The following is a 14,828-nucleotide window of genomic DNA, read 5'->3' as shown; positions in this document are numbered from 1 at the left end:
GTGGAGTTCCTAACTAAGGGGCAATATTTATTTCTCTTTCATTTCAGTCAGAAGTAATAAAAGTTGACAACTTTCGAAGTTTTATTATTAACAAATTATTGTTTTCTTGATATAGGAGCTATAAGAAAATGCATGGTCAAAATAAACAGTTCGATAAATAGTTTTAATCATTTCTTTAGATCTATTTTGTTTCTTTCGATCCACCTATTGAACTCCTGAGTTGAAGTGGCTATCAATTTGTTCAGTTTTTCACCAGGTGGTGTTGTGAATTCATTTCTGAGAACTTCTTTGGCTTCAATCAGGCATTGGTTACACTCTTGTAAGAGTGTTATTATACCTTTAACTCTGGTTTTCATTCCAACGTCCCATTTCCTTTTTATCGCTATCATGTTGGCCAGATGGAGCTCATGAAGGATAACACCAGTGTATAAAGGCAATCTGCAACAAAATTATTTCAATGAAATACTTTTGCATACGAAATCTCAAAGAGTTTTTATTGCATTCATTAATTTTGCATAAAACCTCTTGGCTTCACGTTTTGCTTTTTTAGAATATTTGCTCAACTCAAACCAGCATTCTCCATTGGATACTATTCTCTGGCGAAGTATATACCTAGTGTCTTAAATACAGACCTTCAAATGGCGTCAAAAATATAATTTCAAATTAGGTGATCTTAGAGACCATTCAATAGGACCTCTATTTCTAATACTTCTACTACGTAAATATTCGGCGTTAGGCCACTCTGTGAGAGATGATTTAGGAAGATACCTAAATCATCTCCGTTTCGCCGACGACATTGTACTCATGAGCACTAATGCAGGGGAGCTTAGCAGTATGTTACTTGACCTGAAGGAAGCGTCACAAATAGTAGGCCTAGAAATGAACCTGCAAAAAACTAAGATCATGAGCCCAGACAATATCTGTGTCACTGTCGATAATAAGGTGCTTGAAGTTGTAGAGGAATATATTTATCTTGGTCACAACATAATGCTGGGAAAGAACAACCAGACAGCCGAAATAGGGAGAAGGATCAGGCTGGCTTGGGCGGCTTTTGGGAATCTGGCACATATCCTCAAAGAACCTAAAATGCCAATTAATTTAAAACGAAAGGTATTTGATGCTTGCGTGTTACCAGTCATGTTGTACGGACTCGAGACAGTTACCCTAACAAAGAAAAGCGCACAACGACTGCGAGTCTGCCAACGTGCGATGGAACGAGCAATGCTCGGGATCAGCTTGAGAGACAGGCAGACAAATGAAAATATCAGGGCGAAAACCAGAGTAAGTGACGCAGTAGAACAAGCTGCTAGAAGTAAATGGCGGTGGGCTGGTCATGTCGCGCGGAATGATGTGAAGTGGACGAAAATTATCATGCAGTGGAGACCACGACTGACAAAAAGAAGTGTTGGCAGACCCCTGTTAAGATGGCGAGATGACATTCAAAGGCGAGCAGGAAAGAACTGGATTCTCACAGCACAGTGTAGGACGACATGGAAGCGATTGGAAGAGGCCTATGTCCAGGAGTGGACTCAAACGGGCTGAAGAAGAAGAAGAAGAAGAAGAGGCCACTCTGTATTACCAAATTAAAAACTCTTACTCTGTACTTCAGCAACAAAGGAATTTATTTCAAAAAATTTCCTTACCTGCTGTTACCTGGATCTAGCTTCTTGGTGACATTTAGTAGCTCCCTACACATATTGGCTTTTTTGGTCAAAGTCTCATCAGTCAACTGAGCTGGCATATATCCTTGCTGATATCCATAAAGTTGAATCAAGGAATGTTTCACGGCATAACAATGATAATGGTTGGGATGCAAGAAAGTTGACATTTTTGTTAAAAGTGCATCCAATTCTCTAACTGTTGGACTTGATAATTGAACGTTATCTACTTCTTCACCTATTTTGTTCACCAAGAAAGCTATTTCGTTGTTTGTGAGTTTAACATCGCATTTGTTGCAAGACCATTCTGTATTGTCGTCCAGAGGATCTATAGGTTGATGAAAACCTAATAAAATGTAAGAGAAACGGTTCAGCCTGAGACTTTTGAGTTGAGTGTTATATCTTCACTTACCATCACAAGATTTTTCACTGGTCCCCATACAAAGAAAAGCACTGAAGTATGTACCAAGCTCAGTTGGATCGGAGCATCTCTTACATGAACACGAGAAGTACTTTGTCTCCTTCAAATGCTCCCTTCTAGCCTGCGTACCCCACAAAGCATGCGTATACATGGTACTTATGTGGTCGCCTTTTTTAATAGGCAAAGCTGCTCTGATGGTGATCTTGTAACCATCCGAAACGTTCTGGAAGGAGTGGTAAGTGTTAGGCACACAGTTGTGCTCCATAAGATAGGCTGTCGGGTAGAGTGCTGATATTTCTGCATCTTGGTTGATCTCTAGGGCGTTAACATCAATTATACCGCATATTTTGTGGATGGTTTCTTTGGCGGTATCTGGAAGAATGTTTTTGCCAGTTTTCATCTCCATACACTTCAATGGACGGAAGAAATTATCGTCGAGATAGTTGAAGATTCTGTTTTGCACATCACTGTAATATATTATGATTTTGATAAGACTACATCTCCTATAAATTTCTTTTTTAGATGATGAAGCTTTATATGTCTTTTTCAATGTAGGTACTTCGAATTAAGTTACTTACTCATATGCATCCGTACCTCTTCCTCTTCTTTCAAGATGTCCTTCCATATCCATAAGTTGTGCATACTTCTTAGGATGACGTTTTTGTAACAGCAAACATCTAAGAGCTAAGAGGGCATCTTGCCTGAAAACATTATCAAATTTTAGAGTGCTGCAGAGTTAATAATTTTTGATTAGGATGATTTTTTGATGTGTTGCTGAGAAGAGACGATAGAATTAAGAAATAAGCAATTGTGAAGAATATTTGTCGAATTAAAGTTAAAATTGAACACAACTACAGACATTATTTGATAAGAAGACGACGTAACAAAGTCGAAAAGTGAAAAATAGTATTTTATTATTCTTTAAGGTTTTGATTGGCTTATGGAGTATTGGCATAGACTTTCACGTGGCACCAAAGCAAAAAATCTGAAGGTATTTAATCACAAGATGTTGGTCAATTGTGATGACCTCTTGAAGAAAAAACCCGGCCAGGCAAGTATTCTTGCGAAATGTTTATTGTTTCGTTTCTTGAGTGGCAAGTAGTGCCGTCTTGTTGAAAATAAACGTCAATATCTTCCAATTCCGACCTAATTTCCAAGATCGACTAGGAATCGTCAAACCTGGGTTTTCGTGAATACTACAGGTTATAGCAGCAAAATTTTCAGTTGCTCTTGAGCGACGCACACCGTTTCGATTCCTCACGTCACTAACTTGTCCCAACAGCTTAAATTTATCCACCAGTTCCAATATATCCGGCCGAGAAGGTGCTTCACGTCTACCAAAAGTTACCTCAAAATATTTACCATTTTTGTAGTGAATTTCAACAATTTCAATGCATTTCTGAAGAGTATATCGTTTCAGTTTTAGAAATGGCATGATTTTTACTTTTCAAATGTCAAAAGATGATAGCTTTAAATGTGACAACTGTCCAGATAGCTGGCTATTCAAAATGAAACCTCATATTGTAAAACTTCTTATAATTTTAATATTCTCATATTTACCTATAGAAATCATGGAGTCCATTGATAGCACTTATATCTCTCAATCCTAGAATCATACATTCATGTCCATGTTTCTCCATATCATCCAGACCTGAACACGCTGGATCACAAACAGGAAACTCGCAATTCGGGCATCTTGGAGATTTTTCTCCTATTATGAGCCTGTGAATTCAGATAATTCATCAATATAATTGATAAAAATATCAAAGAACAAGTATTGAATACAAAATTGATTGTTTATTTTTATGACTTCAATAAGGCATAAAACAACAATTTAAATTATCACGATGTTAAATCGCGATCATCAAATGTTGATATGTTGAATACGTCAACCTCAAAGAAAATAAAAATTACGACTGAGAACTAAAAACTTTATTCAAATAGATCACGTTTTAGCCACTAATAAGTATTATTTGTTTGTTTGTTGAAACGTCGATATTAATTGAAATATACGAACACTACTCAATTCGACCACTGTTCCAAAGTTGAAATAAGAAATATTCTCATTCGAAATAAATTTCTGTTAATTCCATCCATAACTAAGAGATGATTGACGTGCTATATTTCACAAAAGATAATTAATTTTTTACAAATATTGGAGCTAACAATATTTACTCAGTGGATTGTCAAATTTAGTTTGAATGGCTTATGTGAATTTTTTTTTAATCGTCTTGTCAGGTTGGGAATTGCATTGTTTTATGCATTCTAAGAATTTTATTGTCAATGATTTTATTATAACATGAATGATTTGTATCGAATTATACCGTAAAAAATTCTAGGTAAATCGATTTAGTCAGTCTGCCTGGCCAGGGTCCAAATATATGGGTTGAATTTGTTAATGGGCAAAATTCGTATAATGGTTCAGAAGTTGAACCCATATATTAATATAATTTCTCGATAATTTAAAAAATAGCAATTTGATCAAGCTGAAATTTAAAAATTTATTGCAGAATAGTGAAACAAATGCTGATGCGACATTCATTTCCTGAGAATCTTACCATTGGAATATTAAAAAAAAAATCACATAAAATATAGATATCTCAAGGACTATACTTCAGATTCCACTGTATTTTTGTTTGTATAAGGGGAGAGGAACAATAGGGGGTACGAATGAAAATGACAGTTTCCTCGAGATCATTTCAAAACAAATCTTATAAACATGCGCTCGCAAACGCTTTGTTTTCGAGATACCTACAGAGGGTGTTGAAGTTTGTTTTCTTATTCAAGTTTTCTTTTCATACCGCTTTCTCTTCACTAGATATTTAAATCCAATTTGGCAAACACATTCCAATTCAAAGGTTTCATCATGTGTTATGCTAAATTTCATAGCAAATCTACAGGGTGATATTTTTTCTGGAACAGTGCCCGCTTCTTCAATACAGAATTTTTTTTTGGTAGACCACTGGTAGTTTAGAAAAATGTAAAAAGGAAATTTGGACCAGTAGGTACTACACTTTTTCGTTTTTTGTAGTTTTGTCGTATCTACTACCGATTTCGAGAAAAAAAATTCAAACAATTATCTAGTAATTCTCAGGAAGATCCAAAATATTATAAAGATCCGGTTAGTAAGCTGTGTTGATTAAATTCATAAAAATGTACCCAATCAATTTTTTTTTTAATTAATTATCCAAGGAATCTTTCATTTCCCTCCGTATCTCCAATTTAAGAACACCCTATATAAATTCTATCCATGCATAATAGTTATATATGTATAATACAAGTGCAGAAGGTGCCTATTGATATTCTTCCACGAGTTCACAATTCAAAAACGAACACAAGGTGACGAATTTTTGAATTGAACGAGTGTTAGAATGAGCCCTCTGTACTATCAATAATAATAATTATACATTATTTTCTCTAATTCTCCAAATTTTCATTGAAATTAATGGAATATTTCCATAAAACTCTTTTAGTTATTTTTTCATGGTAAAATGTTGATGGGCAAAACTTCTGAGAAAAAATGAAAATGATCGCTGAATTGACAGATAATAAATGAATATAACTATGAATCTATGTAAAACTGAGATATTCCCGCACGATTTTGTTCTACAAGGTATGGCAGAATTCCACTCGCAAAATGCAATTCAAAACATACTGAACAACACTGGTTTGGTATTTGTCTGTCAGTCTGTGAGTCCGCACATCCTTGCAACAGCCTTAACTTCTACAATTCTTATCTGATTTTCATGAAATTTGATATGGTCATTCAATTTGAGCCGTGAAAGGTCCCATAAAAGATCTTTCAAATAAAAGCATGCGCAACCGGGCAATTCGCGTAATTAAAAAAAAATGGAGTCTCATTATTTTTGTGTAGTGAAACATATTGTAGCAGATAGAGTCAATGAAAACACCCATACCTGCAACAACCTGGGCATGGTACAGGTCCTTCCTCAACCATATGGGGCCTAGGACCATAAACAAGGGGATGTTCGACTAATATCAAATCTCCTGGACTCAAATCTCTTGTTGCAACCAAGCATTTTCCCAATCCTTCATCCTCCTCTATCTGAAACGTAAAAAACGTAAAATGAACGCCAATTAAACCATGCTCGTGCCTTAATTAGGTCATTATGATTCATGCACTAGTCTATTTTAAACTTTACGTCGTCATATTCTCTTAAGATTTCTCCAATCGTTATTTTTACTTACATTGAACGGTCTGCATAACCCCTTATGTTCCTTCCAGTGCTTCTTCTGATGGTCTTTGCCGCAGTACCAAACAAGCTTGCATCCGGAGCACTTCAAGTCAGCCTTTTCTTGACACACAGAGCACTTGTTTTCGCCCATATTAAAGGGAGAAAGAGAAGAACTTTTTTTTCGATTTTGATATCTTCAAAAGGTAATATTTTCGGATTGTGTATTTTAACCTACATCTGAACAGGAGGAGAGGAACCGATCTCGTGGACCACGAATGAATGATGAATTTTATAAATAGAAACTATGTAGTGGGGAATGTAAACAGATACATCATGGAAAACTGCGAGTTCGTATAGATATTACGTAGTTATTTTGGAGAAATGCCAATGAAGTGAAATTATTACAAAGGGCTTAAAACAATCTGAAACACCCTGATTTTGGCAATTCTTAATTTGGTCCTGTATTCACAGAAATGATAAATTTCTTGGATAAAAAGTTCGACAAAATTTTCTCTTCAGCGCTCTTTCATTTCAGACCACAGAACTGAATTAATAACGGATATGAGATGTGATTTATTACGATTGTATTATTGTCATTTTGTTTGTCTATACCTTTCCAACTTCAAATTGAGACGAAAAAGAATCAAATTGGAAATTAACAAATTCAAATTGGGACTTAACACATTCAAATTGGGAATAATCAATTTATTCACATTGGAACGATATTTATTGCTTTTTAATTTGATTTATTCTATGAAATTCACACATCTTTATATGTCAAAAAAAAGGAGAGAACGAATCTATACCAAAGTTTACTTTTAAAAAAAGTTCTATATCAAAATGAAAGATACAGAATATTTTTCACTTATACAAAAAGTGATATAATGAAATCACATAGAAATGAATTTTGTCCTAATTTCAATATGTTCATTCTCAATTTGAATTTGTTAAGTCTCAATTTGAGGTTGAAAAGATTTTGATGGGAGTTCCAAATGATACTTTCTGTAGAAATTTTGCATGAATTTTGAAATTGTTTTTTATAATCACATAGAAAATATCAACTCGATCGGAACTGGGGACAGGGTTAAATTTACTATTTTTAAAAACATCCTGTATTAGAAAATGAGTAAAAAGACCAGAGGCATTTGCTAGAGTACAACAAAAATATATTGCAACAAAAAATCTCGAATATTACATAAAATATATAATCTCCACATCATATATATAATTCTCAAAAAATATTTCAGCTCATTCGCAGAAAAATTTGGGTTTAAAAAATTAGTTTTTACAAATCTACCATTCCATTTTCTTTCATCCATCCTATAAACTTAACCTTATTCAAACATATCACTTCATTCATCTTCTGACCAGTTAAAGAACCAATTTCATATTTCAGTGCATCAGAAGCTTCTTCCAACATTTTTCGCATAGCATCAACTTCTTCCTTGAAAACATCCTTAGATTCTTTGTTGAATCTCTTCTGCAGCAAACTAAACTTTCCCAGAAATAACTCATTCTGGAGCACTGCTAAATAAATACTTAACCTGAAATTAATAAAAAAATAGAAGAAACGAATTAATAATATGTTGGAAACTCTCAACCAAAAATCATCTTACATATAACGTAACAAGCTAACAAGCAGCAGTAGATGAAATAAGGTCTTATATGTATAAGCAACAACATTTATCTAATTTTTACCTGGCATTTCCAGGATCCAATTTTTTAGTTATCCCAATCAAATCTTGGCACATTTCAAATTTTTTCGTGAACTCTTCATCTGATACATCACCTTCACTTCTGGCATACAGTTGCACCAAAGAATGCTTCACAGTATACACATGATAATGATTAGGATGTAGAAACACCAACAACTTCTTCAAAATATCCTCTAGATCCTTCACACCAGCATCTTTCGCCAAAACTTTGTCCACCTCATTCCCCAAATGATTCACAAATTCCATCACATCATCGTTAGGGAGAGAAATCTTACATTTATCACAATTCCATACAGAATTCAAATCTGTCGGGTTTGACGGCAACTGCGAGCCTCCACAGGGTTCCTTTTCTGTCCCCATGCATTTCAAGGCGTTGAAATATGTACCAAACTCTGTAGGATCTTTGCACCTATCGCAGAAGCATTGTAAATATTTTTTCTGCCATAAGTTTCGTCTTCTTGCTGTGGTTCCCCAGAGGATATGTGTGTACATTGTGGTTATTTTCTCGCCTTTTTTTATATTTGTTGAAGCTCGTACGATTATCCTGTATTTGTTATCTGCATTTTCAATTGCTTGCATGGTGTTTGGTGTACAATTATGTTCGATAACACTACTTTTAAGGTAAAGTAACGCGGCATTCATTTGGCCATTAAGTTCTGTGGAGTGGACGTCTAGTATTCCATAAATTTTGTGCAATGTTTTTGTGTCTACCATAGGTATTATATTGTTTTTGGTTTCTTGTTCGTATGATTTTAAAGGGTTGAGGTAGTTTTCTTGTAAGTACTTCACTTTTTCATCCACAATTCTGCAGCAAAAGAACTGAGTAATATTAAAATAAGAACACTACGTGAGTACTAAATGAAATTTTGTAAAACGTATTATTTAGCTCAAAATGAGTATTTTGACTAACCTGATCTACCATTATCAAAATATGTTAGTGTATTTTACTGGATGATCTTAGTTAGATGGAATTATTGAAGAAGTTTCTAACCTGTGAATTTTAGTTCCCTGTCCTCTTTTGCCAAGATATGCTTCTAAATCCATCAATTCATCCCATTTTTCTTTGTCTACTTTTTGAAGAAGTAAAGTTCTCAAAACAATAAGTATATCGAATCTGTAAGTAGCTTCAATTATCGAAAAAAAAAATTATAGAAATTTATAGACTCACCTGAATTTTTTGTAGAACGATTCGTTAGAATTCAAGCCACCTTTGCTTAATCGAAGTATTTTACATTCTAAACCATGCCGTAAATTATCTCCAAGTCCTGGACATTTTTTTGAACAACAGGGCCACAGACATGCTTCGCATTTGTCTGAAGTTTCTTGGTTCAACAACCTAAATAGGAAATGTTTTAATTTACATTCATACAGGGTGAATTAGAAGTACAAAAGAAAGTGGGAGATTCCTCAAATTATTTTCAGATTAAAATTTTTTTCTCTTAACATTTGCACTTCAAATGTGATGAATAAATTAATTAGAACTGTTGGTACTTATTTTCCAGATTTGTAGCAATGATTCATGAAGATTCGATAAACTCTTAAAATTTCCATGAAAAAGAAAGGCTACAATAAACATCCTGTAGGTATCTTGAAAACAAAGCATTTGCGGGTCAATATTTATAGGAATTTTCCTTCTTAAAATTTTCCAAGGAATCTCTCATTTTCACTTGTACCTCCAATTCAAGAACATTCTGTATATTTTGTCATATTGAGACAGAATTCAAGTCCTTCACAAAATTGGATATTTCATGAATTTTTTACCTTTTTCTACTTTTTTTTTAAACTTATCTACTTATTATTTAGATCTTTAATAAACTGAACGTAAATAAAAATAATTAATCGATAACATTTATATCAATCATTTGTTACATGCAGATGATGAAGTTGTTTCAGTTATTTGGAACTGATAAAAAGTATCAGATTTTCAGAATTTTTTTCAGAAATATTTGGCACTTACTGTGAACATCCTACACAAGGGAAAGGTCCGTTATCTATCGGAGTTGGCTTTGGCCCAAATAACAAAGGGACTTCTGAAAATATCACTTCACCTCTCTCTAGGTCTCTCCTTGCTATCAAATGTTTCCCAAAAACATCAGAACTTTGTACCTGTAAAACTCAGAATATTTAAAAATTCAAATTTATTATGGCTTTAATTTTTACCTCATAACAAAAACAATTATTCTTGTGCTCGTCCCAGTGCTGCTTCTGATGTTCAAGAGAACAATAATGTATTACTTTGCAGGATGGGCACTTTTTTTCACCTGGATTATTACAAACAGCACACAGATTTTCTGACATCATTTTCAGAGGATTTCTTCGTTAATATCTGAAGTTATAATATTTTATATTATAACGATAAGAAATAAGATTTGAAAAATTGTTCATGTTATTCCTTTCACTATTATGAACACTATTATTTAAAATTATAAAATGAGGTTTGAAAATGTTCACTAATCATTACTTCCACCACTATAATCACTGTTGTTTATGAATATGAAATTTTAGAAAGCATGCAAGTACGAATCTAAACATTTTCAATCAACAAAGAACGTATAGATTTAGATATTGAAAATCCTCTCTGTCTTATTTCGTTCAGTGTGAGTATATTTTTATTCTGAAATTATAATCATTCCAACAACAGAAATTCCTCACATTTTCAATGGACTGAATTATGAAATATTTTGGTAACACAAAGGCTATTATTGTTGGGAAAGTTAATAAAATAAAACTTGAAACATGAAGTTCTGATCTCTGGTACATTCCTTCACTTTGTCTGTTCTTTTTCATCTGATTTATCTTCCATACTATTTCTATTCAAATATTAGAAAAAATATGACTAATAGGCAGTGTTGGAATGTCAAATGATCAACAAGGGCATTTAAAGATTTCTCGTGAAAATTTAATTTTTACTTAATTTTTTGTAAATCCTTTTTATCATATAGTGAAGTGAAAATCTTTGTTGGAAAAGCTGTGAGCTTTATTAGTCATAAAAAAAGTGTGTACTCATAAATTTTTTGGGTTTTATTGTATCTTATGATACAAAATCTAACAATTAAATAAATTGCATTTTCGATAGGTTGCTCATATTATAAGGGAATTAAACTTAAAGCTACTGATTTATTGATGACGAATTCCAATTTATTTGCATAAAAGCTTTAATTTACCTACAATCTCAGCGTTATTCAAAATTGGCAACCTCATCAGAACCAACCAGGAAAATTATTTCACTTTTCGTTATCCCTAATTTAAACCAGCAATCAATTCGGAATGACCTGGAAAATATCCAAAAAAAAATGGGATAATACACAATATGATCACATATTAATCAACTCTCTCTTCGTGAAAAATACTTTCAGGTTACAGCATGCGTTAAAATGAATTATTAGTGTGATAAATGTAAATTACAATTAACGTAGGTCGAGCACAAAAAATTGATACCTAATTGCACACTGTATTAAAGAAAAAAATAAAAGGAATTGGGAGTTAGGAACCAGTATTGGATCTCATCTAAAATAGATTTTATTTATTCCCCTCCAAGCTTTGCGCACAATCAAGTATGAACAACGGAACATTCTCAGTTCTAAAAATGCTCACACCGATATAGTCTATGTTGAAAATTTAACTAGAGCATCATCAAAAAGGTCATTTTAAAATGAGCCAATTTTGTGGTGTTTGTAAGAAAAGTGCCGTACAAAGCTGTTCAGCCTGTAATTCTATATATTATTGTGGAAAGGAACATCAAAAAGCACATTGGAAACACCACAAAGCTGCTTGTGTCCCGTTCAAGACTGTCAACGAAGAAAATGGTAAAATTTTGGTTGCCATAAGGAACATTGAACCCGGAGAAAAAATCATCACCAAGCTTCCTTTAATTGTTGGACCCATAACAGTGAAAGATGTTATTTGCGTCTCATGTTTCCGAAAATTAGATGAAAATTCTGCAGAGAAATGCTTAATTTGTGATCTCAAACTATGCTCGAAAACATGTGTATCGAAACAAGAACATTCCAACTTCTGCAATTTGTTCAAACAAAAAAATGTAAAGGCTGGACAGTGTCCTAACCTATTCACACATTTGGTTCCTTTGAAAATACTCATGTTAAAATCGATCGATTTCAAGACCTTCGATTCCATCGTGAGTAACTACGTCTACGATGAACCAAAAGAAAGACTCAGTAGCGTAGTTTTGGAATTGTCGAAATTGTGTGACCAACTCGGTCTTGCAAGTACTGATGAAGAACTTTCAAAAATACTGGTGATTTCCAAGAAGAATTTCGTAGGGATAAATTCTTCCAAGGATGGTAATATCAAAGGACTTTATCCTACCGTTCCTTTACTTAAACAGAATTGCGTTCCTAATACCAAAAATGTTTTTGTCGAAGAAGGAAATCAATTGAATATCTACGCTACAGTGCTTATAAAAAAGGGTGAAATGTTGAAGACTAACTTTTCTGAACCTTTGTGGGGAACTCTAGATAGACAAACCTACCTCAAGACTATGAAATACATTAGTTGTGCATGTGACAGATGTAAGGATTCTAAAGAATTGGACACTTACATCAGCTCAATTTACTGTCAAAAATGCAAGGATACTCTTCTAGAAGACATAAGTCCAAAAGTTGTGAGTTCAAACCCGCTGGATACTGATGCTGATTGGTTTTGTGAGAAATGTACAAATAGGATTCCAGGGAAACAAATCGCTTTTGGTAATAAGTCTTTACTTAGAGAAATAAGTGGCCCAAATATGAACCAACCGAAATCTTTGGAGCATTTCTTGTTCAAATACGGAGAAATATTGCATCCCACTAATTCTTTTAGTTTGAGGGTGAAATTTAGTCTGGTACAGCTTTATGGAAACACAGAATCATTCGAGTATAATGGTGAGATTTTTTTTTCAAGTTGCTTTTTACTCCATGAATAACAATGATATCTGAACGCTCGATATTATTTTCAAATCCACAATTTCACCATATCTTTATGAATATTTATTATATTGAATGAAATATATTTATTTGAGTGATTGCCGAATAAATATGCAAATTTTAATATTTGGAATCCGATATTTTTCCTTATTGTCGAATTTATATTATTTTCTTTATCTACCTACTGAAATCCAAAGTTTCGCAACTTTTGCTCTCCTAGTGTCATCAGTTGTTTCACGTTGTTTGGCGCGCTTCAAGTTCGTTTTCTGATTTATTTAGGGATTTATTTCAATATATTTTGAGTTAATATGGAACGTTGATTCACTATGGGACATAAGAAGTGCGTTCTTTGTGGAGAAACTTGCGAATTGAGTGAAATCTCGTATCATTAATATGTTTTCATTTCCGCGCGATTCATGTCAAATTTGATAGTTCATGTTGGGGAAAAAATGCGCTTACTGAAAAAGACATATGCTCCCTCTATCTATGTTTTATACTCTGAAGGTTTTTTCGATTTTCTGCTTCCACATTCTATGGTTCATATGATCCTATCCACATAAAATTTTGGACAAAGCTCGAAATAGTAGTTCTTTACATAGAAACAAAATCTCTAACTGAATTTGTTATCAAGGAAATATCAATATTCTTCTTCAATATCCATCATATCATATGAACATTCAAAAACTGAAACACGTCGATTTTGTAATCCCAGAAATATTGTGTAATTTTTTTCGATATTCTTCTTGAATTTTCTATGGTTCTGGTTATGCCATCATTATGAAATGCAACAAAAATCTTAAAGTTCCCATTTTTGATCAAAATGCAAATTTCACATCGAACCAATCTGCAGTTTTGAAAACAAAAGGAAAACAAAATTTCAAAAGTTCATTTTTACGGAACCCCTAATCAAATTTTGCTCATTAACAAATTTGATCATAGCATTGGAGATCTGAACCTACCCTGAAAATTTCAAGTCTCTAGGTCTTTCCGTTCGCGAGTTTCCATATTTTTTTTTTCATATTCATAAAGACGTTTGAGACCATTCGCGGCTCAAAATTCGAAAATTATTGATAGAGCAATCTGTTCGGCGACGAGCGCTCAAAAATAATATTCACAGAATTTTGTCGTTCCCATATTCTGCGTAAAATGGCATTTGATATCATAATATGACAAAAATCATTGTAATCGTTGAAATTATAATTTTACACATTTTAATCATTATCAATTCTTTCGTGATTATAGAATTGTACTTGTACCTTTGGGATGCCTGTCCCCCAAGGCCTTTCTTCACACTAAAACAGATTAGAAGATGGAGATGATAATTTTTTTCTAAGAAGAGGTGAACCGTTATTAGTGATATATTTTTGCAGATATGCCATTGGAACTTTTGGAAAGGAAAATATATCTTTGTAATGAATTATTGGAGATTGCAGACAAAATTGATCCTGGATATTCTCGATTCAGAGGAATTCTTCTTCACGAACTACAGACATCGATGGTTTTGCAAGCCAAAAAAGAATACTGCGGAGACCTCATCACCAAAACTGAAGCAGAGGTAAGATTTGAATTAAGTTATTTAACATTGTGTTAACATGTTGTTTTTCAGGACAAATTGAGAAAATCTCTGGATATCCTACAAGAATCATGTAAAATACTAATGGTAGAACCAGAATTCAAAGAAACTCTACAAGAAAAAATGCAAACATTGAACACCTTGCTCGAAATATAAATTTCAAATTATTCGATTTCTTCAGCGCCACCTCCTGGAGATACATCAAACTATAAAAAATTAAATCGTTTATATTATTACTGATTGATCACAATTATTGTTTTTATTACATTTAGTGATTAAGAATAAAAATATAGTGAATTTTATAGATAAAAATTAAGTTTGAAAAAGAATTCTTTTTATTTCT

At 33.2% G+C, this 14,828-nt stretch overlaps 3 protein-coding genes across 6 annotated transcripts; 1 reads left to right on the top strand and 2 right to left on the bottom strand.

Annotated features, from left to right (window-relative positions):
- Positions 1–68: 68 nt before the first annotated feature.
- LOC123682644 (SET domain-containing protein SmydA-8-like) lies at positions 69–6,821 on the bottom strand. The gene is made up of 7 exons (XM_045621388.1): positions 6,289–6,821; positions 5,997–6,145; positions 3,640–3,801; positions 2,658–2,780; positions 2,071–2,546; positions 1,644–2,004; positions 69–438 (listed from the first exon to the last, which is right to left on the bottom strand). Exons 1-7 carry the CDS (start codon positions 6,424–6,426, stop codon positions 168–170), a joined length of 1,680 nt encoding a protein of 559 aa, XP_045477344.1. The 5' UTR covers positions 6,427–6,821; the 3' UTR covers positions 69–167.
- A 603-nt stretch (positions 6,822–7,424) lies between these two features.
- LOC123682645 (SET domain-containing protein SmydA-8-like) lies at positions 7,425–11,482 on the bottom strand. 4 transcript variants are annotated; one of them, XM_045621391.1, is made up of 8 exons: positions 11,429–11,471; positions 11,155–11,262; positions 10,151–10,316; positions 9,948–10,096; positions 9,159–9,326; positions 8,982–9,104; positions 7,974–8,795; positions 7,425–7,819 (listed from the first exon to the last, which is right to left on the bottom strand). In XM_045621391.1, exons 3-8 carry the CDS (start codon positions 10,289–10,291, stop codon positions 7,561–7,563), a joined length of 1,662 nt encoding a protein of 553 aa, XP_045477347.1. In that variant the 5' UTR covers positions 10,292–10,316; positions 11,155–11,262; positions 11,429–11,471; the 3' UTR covers positions 7,425–7,560. The 4 variants fall into 4 exon arrangements, with proteins under 4 accessions (XP_045477347.1, XP_045477348.1, XP_045477345.1 ...); XM_045621392.1 differs by lacking the exon at positions 11,429–11,471 and adding an exon at positions 11,396–11,414; XM_045621389.1 differs by lacking the exon at positions 11,155–11,262 and having other exon boundaries at positions 11,429–11,482.
- Positions 11,483–11,559: 77 nt separating this feature from the next.
- On the top strand, positions 11,560–14,814 carry LOC123682647 (SET domain-containing protein SmydA-8-like). Its single transcript, XM_045621393.1, has 3 exons — positions 11,560–12,870; positions 14,283–14,467; positions 14,519–14,814. Exons 1-3 carry the CDS (start codon positions 11,643–11,645, stop codon positions 14,639–14,641), a joined length of 1,536 nt encoding a protein of 511 aa, XP_045477349.1. The 5' UTR covers positions 11,560–11,642; the 3' UTR covers positions 14,642–14,814.
- Positions 14,815–14,828: the final 14 nt, after the last annotated feature.

Source organism: Harmonia axyridis, chromosome 6, assembly GCF_914767665.1.
Source record: "Harmonia axyridis chromosome 6, icHarAxyr1.1, whole genome shotgun sequence".
NCBI lineage: Eukaryota > Metazoa > Arthropoda > Insecta > Coleoptera > Coccinellidae > Harmonia > Harmonia axyridis.
This window is presented reverse-complemented; position numbering and strand designations above follow the sequence as displayed.

Excerpts from the sequence above, each read along its gene's own strand:
- LOC123682644 (XM_045621388.1), bottom strand. The coding sequence starts at position 6,426 with ATGGGCGAAAACAAGTGCTCTGTGTGTCAAGAAAAGGCTGACTTGAAG. Across the intron at positions 3,802-5,996 it reads CCATGCCCAGGTTGTTGCAG|GCTCATAATAGGAGAAAAAT; the intron begins GTATGGGTGTTT and ends CTGAATTCACAG. Across the intron at positions 439-1,643 it reads CTAGATCCAGGTAACAGCAG|ATTGCCTTTATACACTGGTG; the intron begins GTAAGGAAATTT and ends ATTTTGTTGCAG.
- LOC123682645 (XM_045621389.1), bottom strand. The coding sequence starts at position 10,291 with ATGATGTCAGAAAATCTGTGTGCTGTTTGTAATAATCCAGGTGAAAAA. Across the intron at positions 9,105-9,158 it reads TCGTTCTACAAAAAATTCAG|ATTCGATATACTTATTGTTT; the intron begins GTGAGTCTATAA and ends AGCTACTTACAG. Across the intron at positions 8,796-8,981 it reads CAGGGAACTAAAATTCACAG|AATTGTGGATGAAAAAGTGA; the intron begins GTTAGAAACTTC and ends CTTTTGCTGCAG.
- LOC123682647 (XM_045621393.1), top strand. The coding sequence starts at position 11,643 with ATGAGCCAATTTTGTGGTGTTTGTAAGAAAAGTGCCGTACAAAGCTGT. Across the intron at positions 12,871-14,282 it reads AGAATCATTCGAGTATAATG|ATATGCCATTGGAACTTTTG; the intron begins GTGAGATTTTTT and ends ATATTTTTGCAG. Across the intron at positions 14,468-14,518 it reads TCACCAAAACTGAAGCAGAG|GACAAATTGAGAAAATCTCT; the intron begins GTAAGATTTGAA and ends GTTGTTTTTCAG.